Source organism: Drosophila kikkawai, chromosome 3L (assembly GCF_030179895.1).
Source record: "Drosophila kikkawai strain 14028-0561.14 chromosome 3L, DkikHiC1v2, whole genome shotgun sequence".
NCBI classification, from domain to species: Eukaryota; Metazoa; Arthropoda; class Insecta; order Diptera; family Drosophilidae; genus Drosophila; species Drosophila kikkawai.
Genome location: NC_091730.1, coordinates 5,189,073 through 5,215,323, shown reverse-complemented (window position 1 = coordinate 5,215,323; position 26,251 = coordinate 5,189,073). Strand labels below are relative to the sequence as shown.

Below are 26,251 nucleotides of genomic sequence, written 5' to 3'. Positions count from 1 at the left end.
AATGCATCAATTTCAATTCGGAAAGCTGTTCTGAGTTAGTTTTAATAAGATTTATAAATCTGTATACTAAATTTAAAATTTTATTTTTTTCAATTTTTGAAAAATTTAATGATGTAACCCCTTTCATTTTTTTGAAAAAATTTTCAAAATTTTTTTTTCAAACAAACATAGCTAGATCAACTCAGCTGTTGATGCTGATCAAGAATATATATGATTTATAGGGTCGGAAATGACTCCTTCCCTGAGTTTCAAGCTTCTGACTGAAAATATAATACCCTGCAAGGGCATTGGGCCAAAAACCTCTATATTTAAAATTTGAAGTACTAACTAGGCAAGATTTTATTTCGTAAGCTGTCCACACTTTCAGGGAGTTATTATTTATAAGAAAATAACTCTTAATTTATAGTTTTTATTATAAAAATTAAAATTATTACGATCCCACGTTATTAAAAAAAACCTTTCCATCACTGTCAATATAGCTACATCGTATATTTGGATGATCTTTACTTAGGACCGAAGTCTTTAACAAACAAATGGGCACTAACTACATCTACGTGGTGAAACGACGGACTGCACATCGTATTCGGGGGAAAAAAAGACGCTCAGAACTTGAGTTTTCCTAGCGTATCGGAGACTTTTTTGGCATTGGCCGGCTTCTTCCTGCTGTCCTTGATGGGCGCCACAGCGGCCTTGGGCTTCTTCACCACCATATCCTTGTGCAGGGTCTTCAGGCTGGCATCCAGCTTCTCCTGCTTGTCCTTGACGGACTCCTTGATCTGGAATTCAAGCTTATGAGTCAAGGCATCTTCTTTTCTAGGTGCCACACTTACCTGCTTGAGCTTGCCCTGGACTTCCTTGGGCTTCTTGCCCTTGCCCTTGCTGGTGTTGGCCACCTTGAACACGTTCTTGGCCTTCTTGGATTGGTTCAGCGGGGTCTTGGGCTTGCTGGCACCCGGAGCCACCTTCTTGTTGTTCGCCTTGTTCCGACCCATCTGAAAATAGGGACAAAAAGGCATTCATTTTACTGGCTGGGAAGCTACAAACTTTATTTATCAAACTTCAAACACATTTCACTTTGCTGGCTGAATTTTGTAAATCAGCCTCAAGCTGATCCTCCTCCTGGGCGCCTCGTTTCCTCGTGAGCTGCTCCTCCTTGGTTGTGGTCAATAGCTGGTGGGATAAGCGAAAGGAAACCCTGTACATGTCCTTGTTGGGAGCCACATTCCTTACAAAGCTAATGCCCTGAAGGAGACTATCATCTAAAGTGGCTCCCAGATGCCTTTCCGCCAGCTCTTGCACCAAGGCTTTGGTGTTTTCGCCCTTGGCAAAGGAGTAAACATGAACGGTAGGATAAACCACATTCCCTGGCAACTCGGCAAGATCCTCCACCTTGTAGAGACCACGAAAGGCGTTCAGGAACTCCACAGCCAAGGCGGGCAGATTCATGGTTACATGAATGGCATACGCAGAAGTGTCTGTTGTGAGCAGACGCTTTAGAAGATCCTCCCGCAACTCCTCCACAATAAACTGTCTGCCATCCTTGTTGAACATTTTGATCTGCCCCAGGCACTTGTTTCTCTTAGCATTGTGCTGCAGCCAGTGGAAGCTCACAGGATTCAGGTCGTTGGCCAAGACATGGCAGCGTTTCTTGGCCGCCGGAACACTAAAAGGACCCACGCCGGCGAAGACGTCGTAGAGAACGTCACCGGAATGCAACAGCTTAACGATCCGCTCGTGCTCCGTGGAGAGACGTGGATTCCAGTACACCTTGGAGAAGTCAAACTCGAAGGGCACGCCGTTCTCCTTGGTCACCACCTGATACTCTGCCTCGCCGCAGATCAGCTCCAGCTGGAAGTTGCGGTAGGTGTTGTCGATGCTCGCCGCTTTGTTGACCACCGTCCGGCAGTTGGGCAGCTTGTCGCGCAGCACCTGGCCGATAAGCTGCTTGTAGGGCAGCAGGTGATCCCTGAGATTCAGGTGGGCTATGTGACCGATGCGGGAGTAGGAGGTGAGACCCTCCTCTTCGGCGGGTAGCACACTCTTTAGGATCTCGCTGGCGCTCCAGTTCTCGTAGCCCAGCTCGAGTTCCGCAAAGGAGAAATGCTCCTTTGTCACTTCCTGCTTCTGTAGCTCTTCAGTGGGCAGGGATTCCCAGTTCTTGACTGGCGTGGGATGCAGTAGGATCTCCCGGGACTGGTCCACAGCACGCACAGGATGCAGGTGCTCCATTTTGAGCAGGAGTTTCTTGACCAACGGCATCACACGCTGCACCTGCGACTCGGGCAGCCGTAATCTGGGCACTTGGACACTCTTCCGGAAGCGGTCCCGCTGCAGCTCTTGCATGCCGCGCACCGCCGAAGGCGGCTGCAGATCCTGGCACTCCATATTCCGAAAGTAATGACGTAAACGAGTGGCTATAAACGTTATTCCTGGTACCTTCAATTGGGCCACCATAAACATCCAAACACGTGTGTTTTTAATTGCTGGGATTTTCAGTGTTTTTCCGGCGCGTAGATGATGCTGCTATGACTTGGAGCTAACCAGCAGTAAGTGGAGCTCTTGGAGTTCCCCTAAATTGCAATCAATCTTTAAATGTACCTCAATAGGTTGCCAAATTATTGGATATATCCACAAGATCCGTAAAAGCCAAACAAACGCAGTGAAAACAGTGTGACCGCCTGCCGACCGTTAAAATATACTAAGTAGGTCAAACGAAAAAGGAAAATACCGAAAAATATCGTTCTGTTTAGAAAATTATAGCAACCGCAACCGAAATTATAGCAAATCTATAAATTTCATAAAAAGGAAGTAAACAATAAAATAATAAACATAAATTAATATGAAAAATTAAATTATATTTATTAAATTTTAGGAGATTGATATTTACTATTATACTTCAGCCAAAAAATTTAATCTCCTTCAAAAACCCTAAAATATAAGAAATTAAAAAATTCCACAGCAATGTAAAATCCCAATTTTAGTTACATTTTATGTTTTATTTAAAAATAAAAAGTCAATTTGGTGATTAATCATTACACAGAATAGCTTTTATAGCATACAAATCATGGACAAGATTCTTTTACAGATCGTTACAAAAATATGTTGTCGTATCTTGTGTCTTTTTATTCAAGCAACTACACATTATATATAATATATCAATCGATGTGCGCGTAGAAATCCTAGGGGCTGAACTTGAATAGATTTACAATTTGTGCAAGTGCATCCAAGGGCTCCTCCTGCTTCAAAATGGACACAGCAGGCAGGTGCCAGTACATATTTGCATAAGTACTACGTACAAAAGCCGTTTTATTATTTAATTTTCGTCGTAGCTGTTGTCCTGGATCGTTTATAACTATCTTTAGCGTGGCAGAAACATACAGTATAACAGTTAAAAACGTGGGGGGAGGGCAAACCGAAAAAAAAAAACATAAACACCGGCGGCACTGAGCAATTTTAGCAAGTTAAGAGTTAGATTAAGGGAAGCCTGGACTCGTTCCACCTGCCTCCGCCGTGTGGAATCCAAATGACATTACTACAATTAAATAAATAAAGGCAAAAACGCTTGCTTAAATTAATTACACCACGGAACTGACATCAAACCGAGCAGGATTATCGCCGGTAGCGCCCCAAGTATGCCCTGCAGTTGGGGCACGAGTGATGCACATCCATGCAGTCATCAATGCAGCAAGGTATCAGGCAGCATCCCAGCCAGCAGCTGCAAAAGGAGAGGGATTAGAATCAGGATAAGATATACCACAAATCAGGGAAAAAAGTCTTTCTCCTAAGACTCACCCAAACAGAGCAATCAAAAATCCAGACAAATAGGCAATCATTCCGGGCTCGGTGCGCGTGGTCGTCTCAATCTCGGCATGACACGACGGACAGATCATGTGTGTCGAGGAGCGGCTAATAGGCACTAAAGTAGTCACTATGGTGGTGTTGGTAGTGGCGGGCGCTACTACGGGCGTGTATGGGCCCACGGGCTTGACGCCGCCCACCGCCTCCTGGTATGATGGCGGCGCCGAAGGTGGCGGCACATAGGTGAACTGCGGCGGAGCACTGCCCGGTTTACTCATTATGGCTTAGGCTTAGGCTGGCGTTACTAAATGCACTTGACGGTTAAGTTGAGGCTGGAAATAAAAAAAAAAATGTTTTATTTTATTATTATTCATATTTTATTTATTTAATTTTTATTATGTATAGGGTTCACACTTCACTCATTTAAGCTTTATTATCAGCACAAATTATAATTCAAATTAAAGGGAATTCTCCGACTGGAAAAACACCGCATGGTTCATACTTATGAATATTAATCGTTCATTAATTCCGCTACAATGAATATCTTTCAACTGTTTTGTTTTGATTTGAATAAATAAATATTTATTATCCTGACGCTACAAGTATAACACTTTTACATTACTGCGGCAGTCACAAAACGATTAACATTACAAATTAATAAAAACTCCTTAATATAAACATGATTTTATATATTCATATTTTATATTATGATGAAATGTATATTTATTTGTATGATTTTTAAAGAATTTAAAACCGTTAACCTGAAAAATAGGTTTAATTTTACACAAAAAAAAACTGTTCAGAAAGGTAAACAACCAGCAGCGAGTGGATTTGATTTAAAAAACGTTGGCTGAAAATAGCACAGAGCCCAATGGCCAGCGTCCACGGCGCTTTTATGTGACTCACATCCACTATGTTCTTTTCTTTTTGGTTTTGGCACGCATCCGAATCTTTTAGAGAACGAAGCGCGATTGCGATTCTCTAGAGATTCATCAAAACATGCTCCAAATAGTTGCAAATCAAGTCAGTACACTCAAAGGAAATTGAGACTATTTTAAATGAAATGGGTTAGAGTTATAGGAGCATATGAAAATATAAACACTTAATACTTAATGACGACCCTTTAAAAATATTTTTAAAGTATGCTCGACTTCTGAATAATTCTTAGAGTTTCCCTCAGTGTATTTTCATTTACATAAATGAGGGGCAGAGCTCAATAATGTGATGGCGGTCACATGGCAATTAGCAATTGAAATTCCAACGAGGGAGTGGAGTACACAGTTCTTCCATCTAACCAATTGGGAGCAACAATCGGAGTTTGTCGCTGGCTTTGTGACTGGAAGCTCTGCGATAAGATATGTGGAAATGGTTTTAACTTGAATATATTTCGACAATTAAACCAGATTGACTGTTTCCATTGACTCATCGGGATGGACAATGACCTGCCCCTCATCCGAACTGCGCCAACTTTCACCATTCACTCGTTCAGGGAGGCGATGATTGCGCTTGCATACAACTTGCTGCTCCATGCGGCGATATCCATAAGTTGCAGGCGGAAGTGCGGAGAACCAGATGCTGGTCTCTCGACTTGGCCAGAACGCCAACAACAAGCGGCTGAAAAGCAGCTGCACTTGGCGGAAATAACTACAGATAGAACACCACAGATACGAGATGCCAAGTGGGCGCTCCCAATGAATCAACTTTGATTCGGTTTTTACTCGTTCAAAGCAAAAGCGCTAATGGAATTAGCATCTGGACGAAGTTTTTCTTAATTTCCACCACTTGACAGACTAATTTTACGCGTAATATATTATTAACGAAATATTATCCATTCTATGTTTCTGCAACCGCAGAGCTTACGTCAGGCGACAAGACTCTGTGCGCGCCTTCATTGTATCTCAAAGCTTGGAAATCTGAATCTTAGCTTGGGAAATGCGATAGCTTTGAGTATTGCTAGGTCTAGCTGAAGTATTTAAATCGTATATCTTGCCACGACGCCATTAACTAACTCACTTAGGCAGCTAAAATGTATTATTTATTTATTTATTCCTAGTGCGACAAGTATCTTATCTATTTTTGGGGTATATTAAGCTAAAGAACGTACTGCAATTTGTTTTGGAAAAGCTTGCGAAAATGTAAACAATTGCACAAATACCCTATCTTATCTGAAGGAAAGCTATGCCAAACAACATCCTAAACTGATCCAGCAAGCTAAAAAATATTTAAATATATTGTTTAACAACTCTCTTCGCCCTAAAACTGATATCACCCTCTGAAAGGGTATAATAAATTAGAATTCAGCTGTGTATGTGAGTAGCGCACAAGGTCTGTCTGCCTGCCTGCCAAAGCTTCTTTCAATCATAAGAGATTTGAAACAAACAAAAAAAATAATAATAATAAAGCGCCTTAATATGTATTTAATTTTAGCATTTGTGTTAATTTTCAGACAGCGAATGGGAATATGTAAATGCCAAGTGAATCAAGTTTTAATCCCGGAGGGTGTTATTTATTTGCCAAATACCACCAAATGGTCGTAAACACAATTAGATAAACCAGAAAAAAAAATAATTGAAGACATTTCATGGCAAATTGAAGGAAAATGTAATGGAAATTGCTTGAAAATTGCTTACAATTACTGGAATTCCAATGGAATGTTTATAATGCTGTTGTTTTCGTTCGAAAAGCTCTGCTGACCTATGGCCTTTTATAAGTCTCAGAAAATACAAACATAAAAATACACATTATTATTTAAAACAACTGATAATGAAAAATTTAGTATTTAATGGTTTATTCTGTAATTGGAATACGCAATTTTTAAGTTCTTTGTAGAAAAATACTTTGTAAAAAACGAAAAAAAGAAACAAAACTAAGTTCAGGAAGCCGAAAATTGTATACCCTGGCTGTTTGCCAAAGGATCCACGCATCGAATCATAAATCAAGCATAACTCTTCCAAAAATGCTTTAAATTCAATTTGGAAAGCTGTTCTTTGCTAGTTTTTAATAGGTTAACAAATCTGTATACTAAGTTTTAAATTTTAAGAAAACAAAATTTTTTGTAATTTTGAGAATTTTAACGATGTAACCCCTTATAAAATTTTCAAAAATTAAAAAAAAAAATTTTTTTAGCTGCCATGCTAGATTGACTCTCCTGTTGATGCTGATCAAGAATATATATGATTTATAGGGTCGGAAATGACTCCTTTACTGTTCAGAAAGCTTTTTACTGAAATAATGATACCCTGCAAAGTACTGTATAACACTGTAGATAAAATATGCATAACCTATGCAGTTCATGGCTAAAGTACGCTGGAACTAGGAAAGTATTATATTAAACTTGCGAAATAGGTCCCAGGTGGGTATTTTCAAGAATGCTTATCCCTGTGCGACCTTGGAGCCGCCCCTTTGAACTGCTTTCTGGAAACAGAACCTGCCCGACATCTCTCATAACGGTGATGATGATGTTTCCAATGATGTGTACATCGCGTGTGCTCTGTGTGCTTGTGTGTGTAATAATCTTCACACCAGATGTTTTTTGGCCGATGCCACAGATGACGTAGTCGCGCCAAAAATAGACGGCGCTCGTGGGCGGGAAGGACGCTCGCGGGGGCGGATGGTGGGGGGACAACAACAAGAGCAGAGGTGTGATGGCGGTTTACAGGTGTGTGTGTGTGTTAGTTAGTCCAAATGAGGCTGCGTCGTGTCGCAATTGTTGATTTCGCAATGAAACCCTTGCACTTTTGAGTTCACTTTACACTTTAAGGACACACCATTCACCACAGTCACAAATACACGCAAACCGAACCAACAGCCAACAGCCAATTTAATTTGCGCTAATTTTTAATGGATATTTTTGTTCGCAACCGCACATGCACACGCACACAGCTACACATACACAGGTATTATATCGTTGAGAAAGATAATTAGATTTATCTAGCCAAGACCGTCGTTTTTCTTTTAGCTGCCCTTTTTTAGGCGTTTTTACGGCCTTGATACACCTGCGCACAGAAATTCTTGTGAAAGCGAGATCGTTACCTCGAATATTTTGAGCGAGAGCGAAACGATTTAATAATAATATAATAATTTTGAGTGTGACCGTGCTCAGTTAGTCTCAAAACGCCCCTAACTGTTTTTACACCAATCGATATATTGCTCCAGATGTATTATCGACAGCGCTAAACAATAATGGCCATCTCCAATAGCAACAAATCAAAATTTACCCCGGAAATTCGGGAATTACTGCCCATCCGAGAGCACAGGTGCGAAAGATGCCCCAATTTGGTGTTCGGCAACCAGAGCCACTACCAGCTGCACCTGCGCCAGCGCCACAAAGTGGTCATACCGCCGGAGCCAAGCGGAAAAGTTACCGAATTCCATTGTCCCGTGGAGAAGTGCATCTATCATGAGGCCACCAAAGGATCACGCAGCTTTAGCAGCCTGCGCCTGCTGCGTCAGCACTACCAGAAGAGCCATCTGGACAAGAAGTACAAATGCGAGGAGTGTGGCGAGAAGTTCCTGCTGCAGCGGCACCTGGAGAAGCACCAATGCTCCGAACACAAGTGTCCCGTCTGCGAGCTGACCTACAACAGCAAGGCGGGTCTGAGAACGCACATGCGACGCAAGAACCATATCTTGGAGGAGGAGGAATCGGAGAAGGTAGCCATACCCTCGTTGGCCACATGGAAGAAGCTGAATCCGCAGCCTGATATGCTTCTCGTGGAGACCCAAATCCCACTTGCAACAGAGATGAGTATTGAGCCTCAGGTGGAGCAGCCAGAAGAGCAAATTCTTTGCTTCCTGCCCATCGTGGACGTTGAGTACTCGAATATGCAGCTGCAGTCACAGAAACTGGACATGGAGACGCAAACGGAGGAGATTGATGACCTGGAGGAAATCAAGAACGAGGTACTGGCGCCCTTGCTGCGAGATATCCAAACCCAAACACCCGATACCCGCGGCGATATAGGAACAATGACGGATGACTTTCCTGATGAGCTGCAGCCGGTGGAAGAGCAGCATCATCAACAGCAGGAGCAGCCAACCGCAGTCCCAGTTGAGAGTAGTTTTGAGCCTCTTTTTGGCTTGCAAACATCTGCCCACATGTACACCCAGACCTGTGACGAGCTCTTCGAGGAGCTGGGGCTGTCGCACATTCAAACCCAAACCCACTGGCCGGATGGCCTTTACAATACGCAGCACACGCAGACCTGTGACGAGATGCTGGATGAACTAGAGTTCCTGGAGAACTTTCAGTCGACGTACACGCAAACCAAGTGGCTGGACTGGCAAGAGAATGGAGAGCAAGGCAGTTAGACACGAAAATATATTTAATTCATAATGAAATTACAAAAATAAGTAATACATTTGCTATAAAGCCATTGATAATACAAAAGGTTTTTGTAAAAATAAGTCACTGTTTTGTTCATTAATCCTAGGCAGACTTTGTGGCGAGGTCAGTCGGTTTTTGTCTGCTCCTACTTGGCCAGGAGCAGCTCGGAGCATTGGAAAAAACAGTAGCTGCAGAAGCACAAGGCCATATAATTACCCAAGCCGCTGAGGTAAGCCCCGCGCATCAAAAAGTCACCAATCTCCTGTCCGCCAATAAAGTAGACATTGGAGAAGGCGGCGGGTATAAAAAGTTGGGTGGCCAAAAGGGCATAGAGCCTCTGGGAGCCCACTTCACCCAGATACCGCTGTGTCCAACGCTGATACCCCGGCATGGATATCAGCGCCTTAAAGAGCTTCTCCGCAGCCAGGCAGAGGAAGTTAAGTATACTCCAGATGAGCACGTAGGTGTAGCAACCATGCCACACGAACACAAAGGCAAAGGTCAAGGCGGTGGCTCCCAGCTTGGCCGCTGGCGAGGAACGCCGGGTGCACAGCTCGGCGTAGATGTGCTGGAAAAGGAATTCGTAGAGTCCCTCATCGAAGTACTTCCACATGTCCGAGTAGAAGTGGATGCGGCCTATGCAGCGTGGTCTCTTCGGAGCCGGAATCCCATCCTGCCGGGCAAAGGCAATCCCCAAGCCGTAGGTGATCACATAGTACAGAAAGAAGAACTGGCCCATGAAGTAGCCGGCGGAGTGTTGCCAGAACACCGAGTCCATCAGCTCCACCATGTGCACGTCCCGCGACATGTAGTGTATATAGAAGTAGTGGAGGGCGCACTGCATCACCAGCCACCAGAACGCACTTCGCAGCACCCCGCCAGCAAAGCCCAGCCAGTCCTGCTGGTCATTCCTTTGCCTGTGGGAGAATCTTTGGTAGCTGATAATGGGTCCATAGGTCAGACAGGGAAAGTACAAGGCATAGCCCAGGTACTGGATGAGGCTGTAGCGCTCCTGGTGATCCTTCTGAGCTGCTATCTTGGTGAGTGCATAGCTGCAGCCTCGCAGCAGGCTCCACGACATGGTGATTATGACCAGGACGTACTCCGAGTAGCCCACACGATCTGTCCACCAGGCATTCTTCTGCATTAAGTTAATGCACAGTATCCAGCCTACGGACAAGAGCCACACTGTGAGCTTGGAGCTGGCCAGGGACACCAGGTAGTAGCTACCAATCAGCAGAGCTAGAACCAAACCCGATGTCCAGTCGATGTTAAAGCCCAGGGCCAAGGCAGACACCACGGCGAAGCCCTGACACTGAAACCGGGGCCACTTCCAACGTATAACTCCCTGAACGACGGCATGGAGTAGGTAGAATGGCCAGAATTTGGCTATGAAGTCTCCAAAGTTCTCTAGTTCGTCGTTGCTGTCATCACGCCGGCGCTCGGCGATGGGATAGAGGCTCCAGCCCTTGGGGAACTGGTACTTGGCCTTTGCAGCTATCTGATCCCGCAGGCCATAGATCTTGCTTAGGCCAATCGCTATATAGGCAATGTAGACGCCAAAATAGACCACTATTTCGCACCGGCTCAGCAGCGATCGCTGCTTAATTTTGGACATTTCTGGACCACCGGACGACTCGGGCACTTCATTCCGGGGGTAAAGATTGTGCTAGAGATGACATACATGTGAAAATATATCGATATAATTTGAAAAATTGCGGGAGAAGGAAAGAATCAATAGAAAAAAGAATCTTATTATCTTAACCTTCAGGAAATTGGTTAAAACAAGAACAAAAACAACCCTAGTTTGGTTTTATTAATTTATTCACAATTATCTAATTATGAAGATGCGAACAGTGGGGCATGCTAATGGTATCTACAAGTAGAGCTATTTCTAAGTAACTACGTCTATTGTAGCTTCTGCTCCGCTATTATTACTGTCATATTGGTTAAGTCAAAGGATTAAAGAACTCGAGCTTTTCTTTTGAAGGACGATGGATATTGATGGGAGAACGCATTCACTTAAAACGCTTAACCTATAGCTCCTTACGGGTGTAGCTTATCAGAGAATCGGTGGCGATATTCTCCCTCTAGTTTAGCACGTCATCGTACTCGTCATGCAGTTCCTTCTTCACCTTCCGATCCTGGTTCGACATCCGTCGCTGCAGATGTCGCCAGAGCGTGCTCTTGGGGATCTCAAACAAATTGGCTGCGTGGTTTTGCGACATGCCCTCGTTGATGCAGGCATGGACCGCCTTGGCTAGCTTGTCGCGCAGCTCGTCCTTTGGTGTCGAGTCCCGACGGCGGCAGGCCACAAAATTTGGCAGGCGGCCCTGGGCCGATAGACGGACCTTGTGACGGTGCAGAGTGGACATTGGTATGCGGAGATCCTGGCTAATGTTCTTCAACGAGTCGCCGTTCTTCAGACGCTCGTAAGCCTCCAGAAGCGCTGGCCTTTCGCGATTACTCCGCATATAGGCGGGATTGGTGCGCACGCGACGCCACAGGACCGTCTTGGAGATGTCAAAGCGGTCGGCAGCCTTTTGCAGGCTCAGTCCCTCGAGGATAACAGCATCCGCTGCTAGATCCAAGGCGTCGTTGATGTCATCCTTTACCTCGCGCTTCAGCGATCCATACTGTTCCTGTCGATGGGGCTTAGGGGGCAGTTGACGCTTGGCGGCCCTTGTATTGTGCGGACGACGTACACGCGACTTTCCGCCGCCGCCCAGCTTACGTGGCTTAATGTCCAGGATGTCCTCCTCGTCCACCAAATCCTCGTGCATGTTGTCATCGTCGTCCATTTCGGCGGCAGCGTTTAGCTCAATTAGAGGATCGGTTGGAGTGTAGTCCTCCTCCATTATCTGTGTGTCTGGCTCTTCGGGCTCGTCGGTGGCATCCTCATCCACATCCTCGTCGCCCAGCTCGGCGTTCTCCTGCGCATTGCCCTGGGTATCTATCTTAGACAAACTCGAGGCGGACTGAGTGATGGTAAAGGTGCCTGTGTTCTCAGTGAGTATAAACTGGCTGCTGTTCGTGTTGCCATCCATGTGCTCGATGGAGTAAGTGATCTTCGGCGCATCATACACGTCTAGGTACTCCAGCGGGCGACTGGGCTCGGCCAGAACTGTGCCCGGCACGGTGACCATCGGGTTCTCGCCCTCTTCCTCCTCCCCCTCGTCCAGCAGCTCGGCCTGGGCGATCTGCAGGCCAGTTATCGACTTGGCCGTCTCCACGGCCAGCGATCCGTTGCCTGCATCAGCACTGGGCGGACTCACGGTGGGATTGCACTCAAAACTGATGGCAGACTTAATGCCCAGAAGGTTGATGGCCTCGAGGAACTCGGACAGGGAGGTGGACGACAGACTCGTCTCGCCCATGTAGATGAACGACATCATACTCTCAAGCAGCTCGCCGCGTATGTCGGGCAGAATGATGGTGGCCTCCTGACCCGGCGGCACGTCCACCAGGATGTTCCGCATCAGGTCGCTGCAGGTGCTTAGCACGAAGAGATGGGCGCGTACCCGGGTGCCGTCCCTGGAGGCCAGGACCACCTCGCAGGTCTGATTGTCATTGCGCAGCGAACGCTGTATCTCCATGAGCGTGGTGGAGTGGCCCATCCACTTCAGATGATTCTGCAAAGTGTTTCCAAGGCCTTGAGTGCACCCGATCTCGGGGAGAACAATTCCGCGTTCCACTTACCATTTTGTTGTGTTTTGTTTTCCCAATTGATTTCCACAGTTCTCTTAAAGTTCGATTCACGCAATTCCAAACGCGACGCGAGGCTAGAATGGCACTGAAACAGGGTTGTCGAGTGCTCGTGGGGTTTTGGTATATTTTTTTCCTATTAGTATAAAGTTAATGGATTTGAATATTTATTTTATAATTAAATAAAGGTTTGTTTAAAACAAAATATTTGAGAAAGAATAATTAAAATTTTTTATGCATGACAATTTGTAACCAGATTTTTTTTTATATAATTATATTTATTAATTTTAAAGCCTGATAATTTTTGGTATTTTTGATGCACTAAAATTTCAACCAGGGTCCCAAATGCGTTCTATAATCACGTTCCGCCAGCCCTGGCAGGCACAACAACAACTCTATTGACATTTTGGCATTACATAAATTGTCAAAAACGAAGTGCAAATTGTTGAATTTCTATTAAACAATTCGTACGAATGGCGGCCTTAATCAGAAATCTGGGTGCCCGGGCCGCTGTTGCCGCTCTGACGGCCAAGCACGGTGGGTAAACCTCGTCGATCCAGAGCTTCAATTGATTTTTTCTTAACCCCCCCAAAAATTTAGTGGTGCCCGCTGCAGGCTCAGCTGCTCTGCGAATGTCCAGCACAGCTCCTGTGGATACCAAGAAGGCGGATAAGCGTAAGTACCGGTTACACTACCTCCTGGAGTTCTCTACATCTCCGATTTCCTTCCCCGACAGCCACTGTCCGCAAGCCAGATGCCGCCGCCCGCACTAGTCTCTCGGATTTCGGGCGCTATGTGGCCGAGTGCCTGCCCAAGTACGTGCAGAAGGTCCAACTGACCGCCGGCGATGAGCTGGAGGTGCTGATCGCTCCGGAGGGCGTGGTGCCGGTGCTGCAGTTCCTCAAGGACCATCACCAGGCCCAGTTCACCAACTTGGTGGATATTGCCGGCGTGGATGTGCCCTGCCGCAAGCACCGCTTCGAGGTGGTCTACAATCTTCTCTCGCTGCGCTACAACTCGCGCGTCCGCGTCAAGACCTACACCGACGAGCTGACACCACTGGACTCTGCCTGCGAGGTGCACAAGGCAGCCAACTGGTACGAACGCGAGATCTGGGACATGTACGGCGTGTTCTTTGCCAACCATCCCGACTTGCGTCGCATCCTCACCGATTATGGCTTCGAAGGACATCCCCAGCGCCGCGACTTTCCGCTTTCCGGCTATGTGGAGCTGCGCTACGATGACGAGAAGAAGCGCGTCGTCTGTGAGCCGCTCGAGTTGGCCCAGGAGTTCAGGAAGTTTGACTTGTCGGCACCCTGGGAGCAGTTCCCCAACTTCCGCAACGCTAATCCCCCATCCGAGGTGGTGCCTCAACAGCCGGCTCCGGCCAAGAAGTAAGCCCGCGACACTTATGCTTCGTTAACTGGTAATTAGATCAATAAAAGGAGGTACGAGATATGTTATTGCCCAAAACAAAAGTGTATTTATTGATATTTTACTCGGTTTTATTTTTCATTAAGCTCAATTTCCACTTTTTTAAATCACATAAACATTAATATTAATGATAAACGAGGACAGAGTGTGCGGGTAAGGGGCTTTCCTTCTGAAGTTTTGTTTTTTTTTTTTTTTTATCAGGAAGATGTAATAATTTTTCAGAATTAAATTTCTTTAGTTAAAGATTTAAATTGATCGTAAAATAAAATTTGTTGTAATAAATTAGAAGCCAAGTTAGAATGTTGTGAACCCATTAGGAAAAAAAACTTCTTTTTTGAGACAAATATATTTGATATTTCAGGTTGCTTTCTCGATGTAAAGTTGCAAGTGAATTTAATTGGCTTCAAGTGAATTTATAGAGGCTTTAAAAATATAAAAATAAATATTATATATATTTAAGTGGTAGTCTTATATATTTTTAGAATTTTTCCAAATAAGTTTCATTTCTTTTTGCATTATTAAAACCATTTAAATATTTTATATACATATTTTCAAAAGTAAAAGGATAATAATAATTTCAAAAATAAGTTACGATTTCTTGCATTATTTACCATTTAACCAGACATTCCTTAAATGTTTTAAAAACTAAAATCAGATGTTTCTTCCATTAAATCCATTCGATTTGCTTCTTTCGTCGTCACAAGCATTTATTTTATTTCGTTATCGTTTACAATATATAGTACTTTACACTCAGAGTTAGACCAGCCCCGAGAACCCGATCCAGGGGATCGATGATCCCTATGCGCCTGTCCCATATATCATTTATATGTTACATATAAAACATTTAGTAAAACAATTGTAGTTTCTTGTGGGCCTCTTGACAATTCGTGCGCCTGCGCAGCGGTGCCCGGCAAAATGGTGCTGGGACGTACTTAAGTATAGACCGAGGTCGGGTCGGATTTGGGTGAGGATTAGTTGTTGTTGTAGTCGTAGTTGTACTTGGTGAAAACCTAATCGTAATTCGAGCTTCAGAAGTCGCACCGCTTGGCTGCTGCACCGCCGTCAACGTTATTTTCTTTAATTGTATTTTTTTATGATTTTTTTTTAGTTTGTTTCGTTTTGTTTTGTTTTTTTTTTTTCTTTTTTTTGTACAATAACATACACATATACATATAGGTACATACACATATAAACATAGTTTTACATTTAGCGATTCTACAAAAAAGTCGAGCTACTCCGCGGAGTAGCTCCCAAAGTTTTCTTTTCTTTTTTGCGTACTCTTGGGCACGTCTCAAAAAACAAATCTCCGGCTTTGCATCTTTGCTCCGCCCTTGCCAGTTTCTGTGCTCCTGGATGTCTCCAGGATGCACAGACTGGACAACAAATGAAAATTTCGATGCAGGTTTGATTGATCCCTCGATCAATCGCTCTTCCTGCTGACAAAAAAACAAATTCCACAGACAGCCGACCGCTTATCCGGGTGATCCTTAGGCTTAGGGTCATCCCCTTGGCGGCCGTCCTGCCACAAATACAAATGTGCGGGCTCCAGCTCCTGATGTTGATTATATCGATTCCGTTTTGGTATAAGGCCGAGCCGAGCCCGTTCCACTGCTGCCTGAAACATACGGCGATGCCTTGCCACTGCTACTGCTGGCCGAACCCGATCCCGTGCTGCTGCTGAGCAATTGATTCTCCCCGGATCCTGCCGCTCCGCTTGAACTCGCCGCCGCTGCGGCCGTCTCATTGTCGAGCCGCGCATGGTACTCCTGGAAGCACGGCACAATGCATAAATTCGTCTGGCATTCGGGGCAATGGTATTTCGTTTTGCGTCGCAAAATTCGGCCATGCCCATCGATGGTATTCCAGCAGAAGTTGCAGCCCAGCGCCGGACCCGGCCGGATGACAGGACAATGACTAGAACGCGGATTCTCCAGGGTAATGATCTCCCGTTGGGTCTACCAAAAAATAAAAAGGGTCAGGATGAGTCTTTAACTTCAGTAACATGGAATCCTAAGAGAAACTCACCTGCGGAGATGACACCGATCGCTGCAGCTCCTCGTTCTTGACGCGCAGCGTGGGCAAATGCTCGAATGAACTGCTCATCGTGGCCTGGCCGGGATGTAGATGACTGCCACTCATGGAGCCCGAGGCGGATTTGGAATTGCGCAGCCTCGACCCCCCGCCACCACCGCCCCCATTGGCGGCCTCTCCCTTATTCCGCTCCACAATCTGTATTCGTGCAATGGTCGGCGAGTGTGGGGATCTTCGCTCTGGAGCTCCTCCTTCCGAGCCACCCGCGTAGGTAGGGGAAAAGGACTGCCGACTGCCGCCACTGCTGCTATTATGAAGTCCAGAAGTGGGTGAGGTAACCACGGACACGGCAGCTGCCACCGCCGACGAGGAGCCAGGACTGGCATTCGTGGGTGTGGCCGCCGTTTCGCTGGACACCGCCGGACAGGCTACCACTCTTGTGGGTACCAGGTACTGCGAGGAGCCGGCCGGTGGCGGTGAACCCGAGGCGTAGATGGACTCGGGCAGCGAAATGTGGTGCGGATGGTGGAGTGTCGCCGGTGGTACATAGCTGGCACTGCTCCCCGACAGCGGATGCGAGTATTGGCGGTGCAGCGGAGCATACGGATTTGTGCCAGTGATTCCAGAGCTGGAGCCGGCTATGTGCAGGGTGGACTGGCGGGGCAGCAGCGGATCCGAGTGCTGCTTGATGAGATACGGAGTGCTGGACGGCACGCTGAGCAGGTGTGGCGTGGTGGAGCCCAGGCTGGGCGCTGGCTCCGAGGCATGACGCTCGATCCGCGGCGGCACCGTCAGCAGATGATGGTGATGGTGCTGCTGCTGGTGTGCCGGCGGCTGGTGCTGGTGCAGATGGTGCGATCCCGTGGTGGAATAATCCCTGGCCGTCACACTCGTGGCAGCTCCCGCAGCATTAAATGGATCAAAGTCCAGGGTGGTGGCCGCCGTGTCCGGGGATATTTGGTTCGTAGACGAGATGCTGTCGCTGTCCCGCTTCACCCTCGGCTGGCGGGTGAGCACCCGGTTGCGTTTCGTGCCCATCACCACCGGCGAACTAGGCGTGGCGTCCGGATCGCAATTGTCGCCGCTGCCAACGCCACCGATGCTGAAGGAACGCTCAAAGCTGCCGCTGCCACCGCTGCTGCTGCTGGTGGCAGCCGCCAATGGCGGATGTGACGGATGAGGAGCATGTGCTGGACTCGGTTCTGCAAGAGATTGGGATTGAATTGTAAATTAGAGATTGATTGTTGAAGAAGGTATTCCTGGGCACGGCTATTACTTGGTTTCAGGAGGGCTTTCGGTATACTAGTAGGTTCTCAGAGTTTTTTCTGGATTTTCTGGATTCCCAAGACTAAACCCCTTCCTTTATAATTAATAATTCTTTATTTACAGCTTTCAAATTATTTTTAAGCATCGAATTCGATTTAAAACCCATTATTTTGTAAGCCCTTAAACCTCCCAAGACTGAACCCTTTTCCGTATGAATTTTCCTTTACACAAGTAGCAACCGTGCATTTTTCTAGATTTTCTTTTGTAGAGAAAAGACTTGTGAAAATGAAGTGAAGAGAGGAAAGCAGGGTGGTGGTGGAGTTACGTTGTAGTTTTGAAAGTTTATTCGTTTCGTTTGCACATCGAACTACAGTCTAGAATGTTCGTTCCATCTCGACGATATTCGTCTTGGGGCTCGCATTACGCATTACGGTTTTAGTTGGTATTTTACATGCAACTTATATTACAATCGGTTCGTTTATATGCACTTGCGCTGATTTTAAATAATTTATATATATATTTAACACACATAACTCTAGCGTAGTTATTGGTACTTTTTGCAATTGTAGGAAACAGAGTTAGTTAATATATTTGCTTATTGTTTTTTTCTTTTATTTTTGTTTTCTTTGCTATTTTCGCGTTGTTTCTGTGTCTGTGTGGATCTGTGGACACCCAGAATAGGGGGGACCCTGGGACCTGGTCATGTCATTGTCATCCTTCGTGGTATCGTTTGGTATGTGTGTGTTTGTGGGCGAGTGAGTGTGTGTATTAAAAGTCCATTATCAAAGTTTACGTTACTCTATGACTTCTAACAAATCACGCTTAGTCCTTAGTATGCCTTGACACAATATATATAAAAAGTTCTCTATTTAGTTACAATATTGTATATGGATTTGTATTAAAAACACACACACGCACTATTCGTAATGGTTATCGTATCCGTTTCTGTGTTTTGGTTTCTTCTATTTATTTTTTTGCCTTTAGCTGCAGTCTCCGTTTAGGATTTTTGGGTGGTTACGAGTGTTATCTTTAAGTTTCGATTCTGTATCTTCTTCTGGTAATCCGATTACGCCTCGTCTATATATGTACATGGCTAATATATGTACAAAGTAATCGGTTAAATAAACAAATCAAGATGCCCCTCTAGGATATGTTGTTTGAATTTCGGTAACAAAAGGAAAAGTATGAATATAAAAACCAAAAACCCGTTGAAAAACTAATCTAGAAGTTAGTGGAATTTTGTATAGATTCACAGATACATAAATATATATACATTACATATTGCATCGATACATATATAATATATCATACATGGCTCCTCTTCCCATCTTAGTCTATTGTGGTTTCCCTTTATACTCTCTCTGATCATGATTACTCGATGTTTTTCAAATGTGTTTATTGCTCCACTGTACAGAGAACTTCTCCTGGGAGGAGTACCCCCTTTAGATACTGATATATTTGCTATTGTAACACAAGTGCAGAAGAAGGAGAAACTTATTTCTGAGGCGCCAGAAGGTCCTGCATATACAACAGAGCTCGTAGGACTGGCTCAACCGCTTTGATCACTCTTCTCTTGCAGAGCTACCGACTAGAAACATAATAGGGCTCCAGTTCTCTTTGTTTCTAAGAGAGACGAAATTCAAACATTTTTTAAAGAGAGAGTATGCTGCGAGTGCAAGAGAGAAATGAAAAAAAGCCCCTTCATACCGGGCTTAAGAGAGAATAGGTGAATAGAAGAGGCCAATCTACGATGCTTCTTTGATACCCTTTTCAACGTGAACCAAACCTTACGAGCTCTCTGGTATAAAATGAAATCAAAATTTAATTTAGAGTTCTATAGTTGCCAATGAAATTACACGGGTTCTTATTTAATTAAAATTACAGTTTGAATTTTTGGTTTCGTCCATTGCTTGATTGGATTATGGAACAGATATTCCGCAAGGTTTGATTCCGGCACCACGTTTTGGCTGCAGTTCGCTTTACAAATCATTATGTTGCATGCTTCGGATTAACACTAATATAAAATTGTATAATTTATGTACATTTACAATATTCTTTTACACGTAATATAGCTAAATATATATTCATATATATATATATCGAAGATCTGTACTACCGATTTTGCTTAGTTAACAATCGTAAAAATGTAGGGTTCAAAAACTTTAAGCTTAAAAGGAATTAAGTTCTAAGAAAATTATTACAAGTGCGGCCGGTTCGCCTTCATTCCTTTCCCTTCCGTATCCTCTGATCCTGCTCCGCTTAGCTCAGCTCAGCTCGGCGCAGGTATCCTTTATCCTTTATATCGGATCCTCGCCGACATTATCCTATTGCCACTCTGCCACTCGGTAAAAGCGGTCCGCTATGTACACTATATTTGCTGCCGTTTGCTCTAATACCTGTATATCGATCGATTATGGGGGGTGGTGCCAGGTGTCAGGTGCCAAGGCCAGGCTTACGACTTCTCCAAGTACTGGAGGCCTGCGCTGCCACCGCTGCTCATCGTTGTCGGTGCGGCCACCGTCACAAAGTTGTTGATGAGAAAGCTGTGGGCCATGCCCATGGGCATGGAGACGGGCATGGCTGATATGCTGAGGGGTTCCGTCGTCGTTCCTGGTCCTCCTGCTGGTTCGCTGGCAGCCATCACGGCGGCTGCCTGCAGCAGAGTGGCCGTTCCCGCCGCCTGGCTCGAAATCATCGTATTCTATATCGAGTTAAAGTTAATACTCTGTAGATTCATGGCGGTGGTTGGATTGACATTGATAGTGCCGGCACCCGTTCCCGCACCAGTGCCCGCCCCGCCGCCGGTGGCATCGATGTACCGCTGCCTCGACATCGAGTGCACATTACCCGGCGAGTCCATGTAACGCGGATCGAATAAACTCATAACACCAATAGCCGGATGCGAGTTGCCTGCACCTGGCAGACTTCCAGCTCCACTGCCACCGCCGCCAATGCCCGCGTGATGCGGTGTGCACATGAGGGAGGACGGCGTCGGTGTCTCCGCCTGCGGTGGTATCTGCATGCTAAGCGTTTCGGTGGTATCATCGCCGGGATTCGTCGATGGAGTGGGCGAAGGCGACAGATTCGGCTCCTGCTTGACCACGCGGGCCTTAATGCTCGGCCGCGACACCGGATAGCCACGCTTCTTGTACTCCAGCCACAATGTCCGATTGTTGACGCCATACAGCCGGGCAGCCTTGCAGAAACCAATGCCTCCCGTTCGCACCGCCTCCAGGGCACGGATAAAATTCTCATCGCCCTGCGGATTCACAGATCTTTTGCGCTTCACCACTTGATTGGCTCCCGCTCCCGTGGCGTTGCCGTTGCCAGCATTGGCATTGCCTGCATTACCGCCGCCGCCGGCTGCACCCGTTCCGCACCGTACCGGCGATTGGGTGGGCGTCGGTCCTTGGCTATACACCGATTGCACCATATTTGATTCGTTGGGCGAGGTGGGGGATAGGTTCTGGGCTGCCGTCGCATAGCCACTGACTAGGTTGTTCACGGTGATGATCTGCGACGAATAGGTCTGGCCAGAGGCTGCGGCAGCAGCAGCGGCGGCAGCTGCGGCGGCCTGCTCCTGCTGCTGTTGCTGGTAGTGCAGCTGCTGCAGATGCTGCTGCTGCTGTGTGGCTACCTGCTGCTGCTGCTGCTGGGCCTCGTGCTGTTGCTGGCGCTGCTGGTCGCTATTAGCACCGCCGCCAGCGCTATTGGCACCGCCGCTGCTCTGGCTGCCGGCACCGCCGCTGCCACCGCCACCGCCGTTGCCCAGCAAGTTGGCAGACTGGCAGGCGGGCAGGGAGAAGCGCGGATAATTGGAATCGACAACTGTCCATTGCAGACCTGGGAAGGGGAGAGAGAGAGAGACAGCGTATGAAAGATTGGTACTTTGTACTGTTTGCAGTTCGATGAGAGATCGCTCTCCTAGCTCTAGTCTGGGTCTTAGTCTGCGTCTCAGTATCGGTATCGGTATCGGTCTCGGGGGTCAGCTTATAGTTTTGCAGGTCTTAGATAGGTACATAGATAGGCAGTAGTAGTAGTAGAGGAAAGATTGCTAAGGCTAAATCATTATCATTGGAAACCGCTGTTCTTTGAAAATTCCCACAAAATAATTACAAGAAGAACTAAAAACAAAAAACGCAAAAGTGAACGCAAATCGTAAAATAAAATCAAAGGCTTTAGGTTCTTGGAAGTTTTTGTTTTTTTGTTTTGGACTCTGTGCTAGCTCTCTCCCATTCCCAAGTTCAGGCATTCAGGTTTCTGTTTTTTCAGTTGGTTTTTTGGAATACAATACACAATAAATAGTTGTTAAACATAGAAAATGTTCGGCACTTTTACAAATATTTGCACATTTCATTGCACTTAGTCGGTAAGAAATCGGTAAGATTGGTAATAATATCGGTATTATGCCAAGTTCTCATATATATTTAGCTTTAGCATTCATTTCTCCAAGCGCTGTGTACTGAAATTTGTTTCGAAATGGCACCGTTCGTGTGTGAGCGATATATATATTAATGAAGGATATATAATGAAGGATGAGTTCGTGAGCCTATATCGATGTGGGAATCGAGAGTACACACAGAGGGTGTAGATTGATTCGGATTTATTTGAGAGGTGAGCGGGTGACTGTGAGAGTGCTTAACCCCTGCTTAATCGCACTTATTTTATATATTTTGGATATCGGGTATTTTTTATTTATGTGAGCGATAAATTGATTTTCCATCGATATTTAAATCTATAAAATGAGAGGGGGGTTAAATAGATTTTGTTTTATATAACAGACACATTTTAGTTTTACACATTTTTTAAATATAATCGATTCAAAGAAAATTTAATTAACTTTTATTTTTATTAGTTAAATATTTGTTCTTAATGTTCTTAATAATCCAAATTTTAACATATGAAACTACGATATTTTTGTTTTAAAATTGAGAGCAATATTCTTGTCCCTATATCGTATTTTTTCCCCTCGATATACCTTCTCACCCCTATTTTTTAAGAAAATTCTATACCTATCAATCAATAACCCCAACATTTAGGATGGTTATATTAGGTTTTGACTAAACCGAGGCTAAACAAGACCTGTTGTGTGCTATTTCGTTTTAAAGCTCTCCGAATGGCAAGCTTACTGCACATCCTTCCAAAAATTACACTTTCAAAACCTCCCAGTAGAGTCATCCCTGTGTGCTTGTGGGTTTTTAAAATAAAAATGACAAACGAAATGAAAACAACGATAAAGATCAAGTTATTAGAGCTAATAGAATGAATTCTCCCTACCAGAAATGAGCAATGAGATTTTTGAAATGGTATAAAGGTTTGTGTGTTTTTTTTTGTGTGCGGGCACCGGTAATCTAGCGAGCGACTAAACTTACCCGAGTGAGACGATTGAGAGTTGGGCGCATCGTGCTCCGATGGTGTGGTGGCGCCAGAGATGTCCAGAGGCATCGTTTGATTCACGCCGCCAATATCCACTTCGGGTTTCTGCAGTTAAAGAAAGGTAACATTTAGTTTTGATTGCTCCAATGGGGACAGAGAGGGTGAGGAGGTTAACGTGACCAATTTCATTACAATTTGCATATGTATGTGTCCATGGCCATCGTCCAGATCCGAGTCCTGAGGCTGCTGCTCCAGGTCGGCATTCGCCGATTCCTTTAGCAGCTTGGCCGCGTGCAGCGAATGTCCGGCAAGGCCACCGCCAGCGCCGAAGGACATTTGACTCATCTGGGCGAGACTGAGGCCAGCATTGCCGGTGCCACTGCCCGCGTCCAGAGAGCTGTTGTGGTGCTGCTCCTCGGTATTGTTTCGTTCGCCAGAGCCTGTAAATAAGGTAAAGCATTACTCAATGCTTGCACTCTGGCTAAAAAATAGCAAAAACTTTCGATGACGATGCTTTACCCAATTCCAACTCACCGTTATTCGAGGATTTACGCAGCCGCTTGCGCCTTGTGGCAGGTGATGTGCCGGCGCTCAATGGTGACGGAGTGCGTCGCATTTGATGGTGGTGCGTCTGCCCCGTCTGGGTCTGTCCCTGTTGCTGCTGCTGCTGATGGTGGTGGTGGTGATGATGCTGCTGCGCCTGCGCCTGCTGTTGCGCCGCCTGCTGCTGTGCCGCTTGCTGCTGCGCTTGCTGCTGTGCCGCTTGCTGTTGCGCTTGCTGCTGCAGCTGCTGTTGTTGTTGCTGGTGGTGATGATGCTGCTGCTGCGCCTGCTGTTGCTGCTGCTGGAACTGCTGCGCTTCGCTACTGCTCCAGAGCGAATCGCCGACGCTGCTACTGCCGCTAACCGCTCCCAAGCTGCCAGCCGAGTTCCCGGCTCCTGCACCCACGCCACTGCCGGCACCACCCACCAACTCCGTGCCGTCGCTAGAGGACTTGCTATCAGATTTGGTTAGATTGGCCGGATCCGTGGGCATCTCCGCCAAACCCTTAATCTTCAGCATTTCGGCGGTCTTCAAGATGTGGGGCAGCTGCTCCTGCGACACATTGACCTCGCCATAGTACATAAAATCGACCATAGTTTTCAAGTCATCGTACTGCACGTCCTTGAGGATAACAATGGGATGTTGGCACGGATTTGTGGTGAACAAAGCCTGCGGGGGAAGCAAAGGGATTAGTTATGAGTACTGCGTGCCATGGGATCCCCAAGCTCACCTGAAAGTACGAACTGCATGCGGACAGGACTATTTTGTGCGCCTGCAGTTGCCGTCCCTCGGCGGCCAGCGTGACGTCCACCAAGGTGCCATTGTGCAGAAGGGAGGAACACACCGAGATAAAGTTCGGCTGGTGGTTGTTCCAGCGCAGGCAGAACTGCTGCACCGACATGATTGTGCTGGGTGCTTCTTAGATTCCTCTCTGCCGCTCCTGATCCCGATCTCAATCTGCAACGCTGGCGGCTGACGCCGACGTCGACAGCGACGCCACCTTCTCCTCCTCCGGCGCCTCTGCCTCCTCTATCTGGCGGGGCAGCAATTTAATTCACACTGATAACACTTTTTATCGCCTCCCGTCGTCCGTCGGCGCTTTTTTGCCGCTCTATTGATTTCTTTATATTAATTTTTTTTCCTTTTGTTTTTGTTTTTCTCTTGTTGCTTTTCTTGTTTGTTTTTGGCTTAATTAATATTTATGAGCAGTATTCTTCTTCGGGGGCGCCTTCATAGGTGTGTGAGTGTGTGTATTGTCGGGGGTTCGGGGTTCCAAAGGGGAAGGGTGACGACTTCTATGCCGCACGCATCGCGAGCCACTGCAAAAAAACGAAGGAATGGTATTATGGTGTTGGTGACTCGAAAATAAATCAAACAATTATCGAAATGTGCTCAATGGTTACAGAAATCACTTTGTTGTGCTCTCCGTCGCTCCCGCTCCTTCTGCTGCTGCTCCTGCTCCCTCTCTCGCACTCCCGCTTTCTTCGTTTTCACCGTTTCTTCTGTATCACAGCTGCGCGCTGCTTACAAAAACCACAAACAACAACAGCGGGAGCAACAACAACAACGCTGCGTGTGTATGTAATTATACAGTCGCGAAAACGACGAAACGCACGCACACACAACACACACACACATTTACTCATCCACAGGGGTACTTGTTTTTGTTGCTACTGCTGTGGCTGATGCGCTGGCTCTGGCCAAAGTTTTATTTTTGATAAACCGAGAACGTAACGAAACCGAATAGCTTTGTGTATTAGCGCTGTAGCGCTTTAGACCTTGAATTTTCTTTGATTCTTATGACGTAATTATCACGTCCGCGCCTGGCCCCACTCTAGCCCCCATCCTACTCCACTCTGCCGCCCCTCCACGAACCTCTCTCACTCTCTCACCCACACAGACGACGACAGCCGGCCGACGTACTAATCGCTGCTTCGTTTATTCATCGTATCGATATTTTCAGTGGCATTTATTTATGTGATGTCGCGCGTTATTTTCGTATAGGATAGGCATAAAACTGATACACAAACTGGCGCTCCGCCACATGTTTTTCTTTCACTCGCTTTTCCCTCTGCGCCAGTCTTGTTTATGGGCAAAAAGATTAACTATTTTTTTTGTGGTAGGTTTTTGCTGTTGCATTTTTTTTGCAGAAAGAAAACAGAGAAAAACAAAATGGCGCGCGCCTTTCGAAACATTCGGGAGGAAAACAACACCAAAAAACAGGCGCACTGAACCAATTTTAATTCACTTGGTCGCCGGATCGGTTGCGCTATATGTTTTTCCACTTTTTACATAATTTCCCTCGTTATTTGTTGGCGAAAAATGTAGTTGAAAATTCTTACGTTTTACTTCTTTATTCCTCTATTACTCTGGAAAGCAGTGTGACCAAAGCGCGGAGGACAGAAGATACCAAACGGCTTGAATGATATATACTGAAATATTATAAAATATCAAAATAACAATATATTTTGTATTTTTAAATAAGGGACTTTATTCTTAATATTATTATTATTTTTAAAACTTAAATAATGACATATATATTTGCACAGAACAAAAAATATGGTGAAATTTATTAAAAAGAGTTGTCAGGTTGACATTTGAGAAATATCGATAACAAGACATCTCGTAATATTTTTCGTCGCTTTCTACGATTTTTTTCAAGAAAATCGAAGGTGAAAATACATTAGAAAACAAGGTTTGGATGGTTTAAGGCCAGGAAAAACGGAAAATAAAGAAATAATTAGTAACCATTCCGGCTTTCTGCGCCCCAT

General features: G+C 45.6%; 8 protein-coding genes across 12 annotated transcripts; 2 read left to right on the top strand and 6 right to left on the bottom strand.

Moving 5' to 3' along the window:
* Nucleotides 1–464: 464 nt before the first annotated feature.
* On the bottom strand, nucleotides 465–2,678 carry LOC108079908 (tRNA (guanine(37)-N1)-methyltransferase). The gene is made up of 3 exons (XM_017174442.2): nucleotides 2,599–2,678; nucleotides 831–992; nucleotides 465–776 (listed from the first exon to the last, which is right to left on the bottom strand). Exons 2-3 carry the CDS (start codon nucleotides 990–992, stop codon nucleotides 603–605), a joined length of 336 nt encoding a protein of 111 aa, XP_017029931.1. The 5' UTR covers nucleotides 2,599–2,678; the 3' UTR covers nucleotides 465–602.
* On the bottom strand, nucleotides 1,014–2,592 carry LOC108079907 (tRNA (guanine(37)-N1)-methyltransferase). Its single transcript, XM_017174441.2, has one exon. The coding sequence runs from the start codon at nucleotides 2,458–2,460 to the stop codon at nucleotides 1,060–1,062; it is 1,401 nt and encodes a 466-aa protein (XP_017029930.1). The 5' UTR covers nucleotides 2,461–2,592; the 3' UTR covers nucleotides 1,014–1,059.
* Nucleotides 2,679–3,025: 347 nt separating the features above from the next.
* Nucleotides 3,026–7,933, bottom strand: LOC108079836 (LITAF domain-containing protein). 2 transcript variants are annotated; one of them, XM_017174336.3, is made up of 3 exons: nucleotides 7,831–7,933; nucleotides 3,793–4,130; nucleotides 3,026–3,715 (listed from the first exon to the last, which is right to left on the bottom strand). In XM_017174336.3, the coding sequence occupies exons 2-3, from the start codon at nucleotides 4,074–4,076 to the stop codon at nucleotides 3,610–3,612; spliced, it is 390 nt and encodes a 129-aa protein (XP_017029825.1). In that variant the 5' UTR covers nucleotides 4,077–4,130; nucleotides 7,831–7,933; the 3' UTR covers nucleotides 3,026–3,609. The 2 variants fall into 2 exon arrangements, with proteins under 2 accessions (XP_017029825.1, XP_017029826.1); XM_017174337.3 differs by lacking the exon at nucleotides 7,831–7,933 and adding an exon at nucleotides 7,691–7,829.
* Nucleotides 7,934–7,947: 14 nt separating this feature from the next.
* On the top strand, nucleotides 7,948–9,198 carry Asciz (ASCIZ zinc finger protein). The gene has a single exon (XM_017174335.3). The coding sequence runs from the start codon at nucleotides 7,981–7,983 to the stop codon at nucleotides 9,106–9,108; it is 1,128 nt and encodes a 375-aa protein (XP_017029824.1). The 5' UTR covers nucleotides 7,948–7,980; the 3' UTR covers nucleotides 9,109–9,198.
* On the bottom strand, nucleotides 9,105–10,787 carry rasp (protein-cysteine N-palmitoyltransferase Rasp). Its single transcript, XM_017174334.2, has one exon. The coding sequence runs from the start codon at nucleotides 10,740–10,742 to the stop codon at nucleotides 9,270–9,272; it is 1,473 nt and encodes a 490-aa protein (XP_017029823.1). The 5' UTR covers nucleotides 10,743–10,787; the 3' UTR covers nucleotides 9,105–9,269.
* A 143-nt stretch (nucleotides 10,788–10,930) lies between these two features.
* On the bottom strand, nucleotides 10,931–12,989 carry LOC108079779 (protein jim lovell). Its single transcript, XM_017174225.3, has 2 exons — nucleotides 12,824–12,989; nucleotides 10,931–12,756 (listed from the first exon to the last, which is right to left on the bottom strand). Exons 1-2 carry the CDS (start codon nucleotides 12,824–12,826, stop codon nucleotides 11,215–11,217), a joined length of 1,545 nt encoding a protein of 514 aa, XP_017029714.1. The 5' UTR covers nucleotides 12,827–12,989; the 3' UTR covers nucleotides 10,931–11,214.
* Nucleotides 12,990–13,205: 216 nt separating this feature from the next.
* ND-30 (NADH:ubiquinone oxidoreductase core subunit S3) lies at nucleotides 13,206–14,307 on the top strand. Its single transcript, XM_017174226.3, has 3 exons — nucleotides 13,206–13,366; nucleotides 13,430–13,504; nucleotides 13,566–14,307. Exons 1-3 carry the CDS (start codon nucleotides 13,303–13,305, stop codon nucleotides 14,225–14,227), a joined length of 801 nt encoding a protein of 266 aa, XP_017029715.1. The 5' UTR covers nucleotides 13,206–13,302; the 3' UTR covers nucleotides 14,228–14,307.
* Nucleotides 14,308–15,149: 842 nt separating this feature from the next.
* BtbVII (BTB-protein-VII) lies at nucleotides 15,150–25,952 on the bottom strand. 4 transcript variants are annotated; one of them, XM_070285808.1, is made up of 7 exons: nucleotides 25,823–25,952; nucleotides 24,211–24,799; nucleotides 23,471–24,149; nucleotides 23,129–23,376; nucleotides 22,933–23,041; nucleotides 16,289–17,496; nucleotides 15,150–16,218 (listed from the first exon to the last, which is right to left on the bottom strand). In XM_070285808.1, the coding sequence occupies exons 2-7, from the start codon at nucleotides 24,379–24,381 to the stop codon at nucleotides 15,826–15,828; spliced, it is 2,808 nt and encodes a 935-aa protein (XP_070141909.1). In that variant the 5' UTR covers nucleotides 24,382–24,799; nucleotides 25,823–25,952; the 3' UTR covers nucleotides 15,150–15,825. The 4 variants fall into 4 exon arrangements, with proteins under 4 accessions (XP_070141909.1, XP_070141910.1, XP_070141911.1 ...); XM_070285809.1 differs by lacking the exon at nucleotides 25,823–25,952 and adding an exon at nucleotides 24,884–25,308; XM_070285810.1 differs by lacking the exon at nucleotides 25,823–25,952 and adding an exon at nucleotides 24,893–25,308.
* Nucleotides 25,953–26,251: the final 299 nt, after the last annotated feature.

Bases quoted from the DNA above. Each gene is read 5' to 3' on its own strand.
- ND-30 (XM_017174226.3), top strand. From the start codon at position 13,303: ATGGCGGCCTTAATCAGAAATCTGGGTGCCCGGGCCGCTGTTGCCGCT. The intron at 13,367-13,429 runs GTGGGTAAACCT...CCAAAAATTTAG, and splicing joins CGCTCTGACGGCCAAGCACG to TGGTGCCCGCTGCAGGCTCA. The intron at 13,505-13,565 runs GTAAGTACCGGT...CTTCCCCGACAG, and splicing joins TACCAAGAAGGCGGATAAGC to CCACTGTCCGCAAGCCAGAT.
- LOC108079907 (XM_017174441.2), bottom strand. From the start codon at position 2,460: ATGTTTATGGTGGCCCAATTGAAGGTACCAGGAATAACGTTTATAGCC.
- LOC108079908 (XM_017174442.2), bottom strand. From the start codon at position 992: ATGGGTCGGAACAAGGCGAACAACAAGAAGGTGGCTCCGGGTGCCAGC. The intron at 777-830 runs GTAAGTGTGGCA...CTTGAATTCCAG, and splicing joins TCCAGGGCAAGCTCAAGCAG to ATCAAGGAGTCCGTCAAGGA.
- Asciz (XM_017174335.3), top strand. From the start codon at position 7,981: ATGGCCATCTCCAATAGCAACAAATCAAAATTTACCCCGGAAATTCGG.
- BtbVII (XM_070285808.1), bottom strand. From the start codon at position 24,381: ATGTCGGTGCAGCAGTTCTGCCTGCGCTGGAACAACCACCAGCCGAAC. The intron at 23,377-23,470 runs GTGAGTTGGAAT...CCTTATTTACAG, and splicing joins GCGTAAATCCTCGAATAACG to GCTCTGGCGAACGAAACAAT. The intron at 23,042-23,128 runs GTAATGAAATTG...CTTTAACTGCAG, and splicing joins GACACATACATATGCAAATT to AAACCCGAAGTGGATATTGG.
- LOC108079836 (XM_017174336.3), bottom strand. From the start codon at position 4,076: ATGAGTAAACCGGGCAGTGCTCCGCCGCAGTTCACCTATGTGCCGCCA. The intron at 3,716-3,792 runs GTGAGTCTTAGG...CTCCTTTTGCAG, and splicing joins TTTTTGATTGCTCTGTTTGG to CTGCTGGCTGGGATGCTGCC.
- rasp (XM_017174334.2), bottom strand. From the start codon at position 10,742: ATGTCCAAAATTAAGCAGCGATCGCTGCTGAGCCGGTGCGAAATAGTG.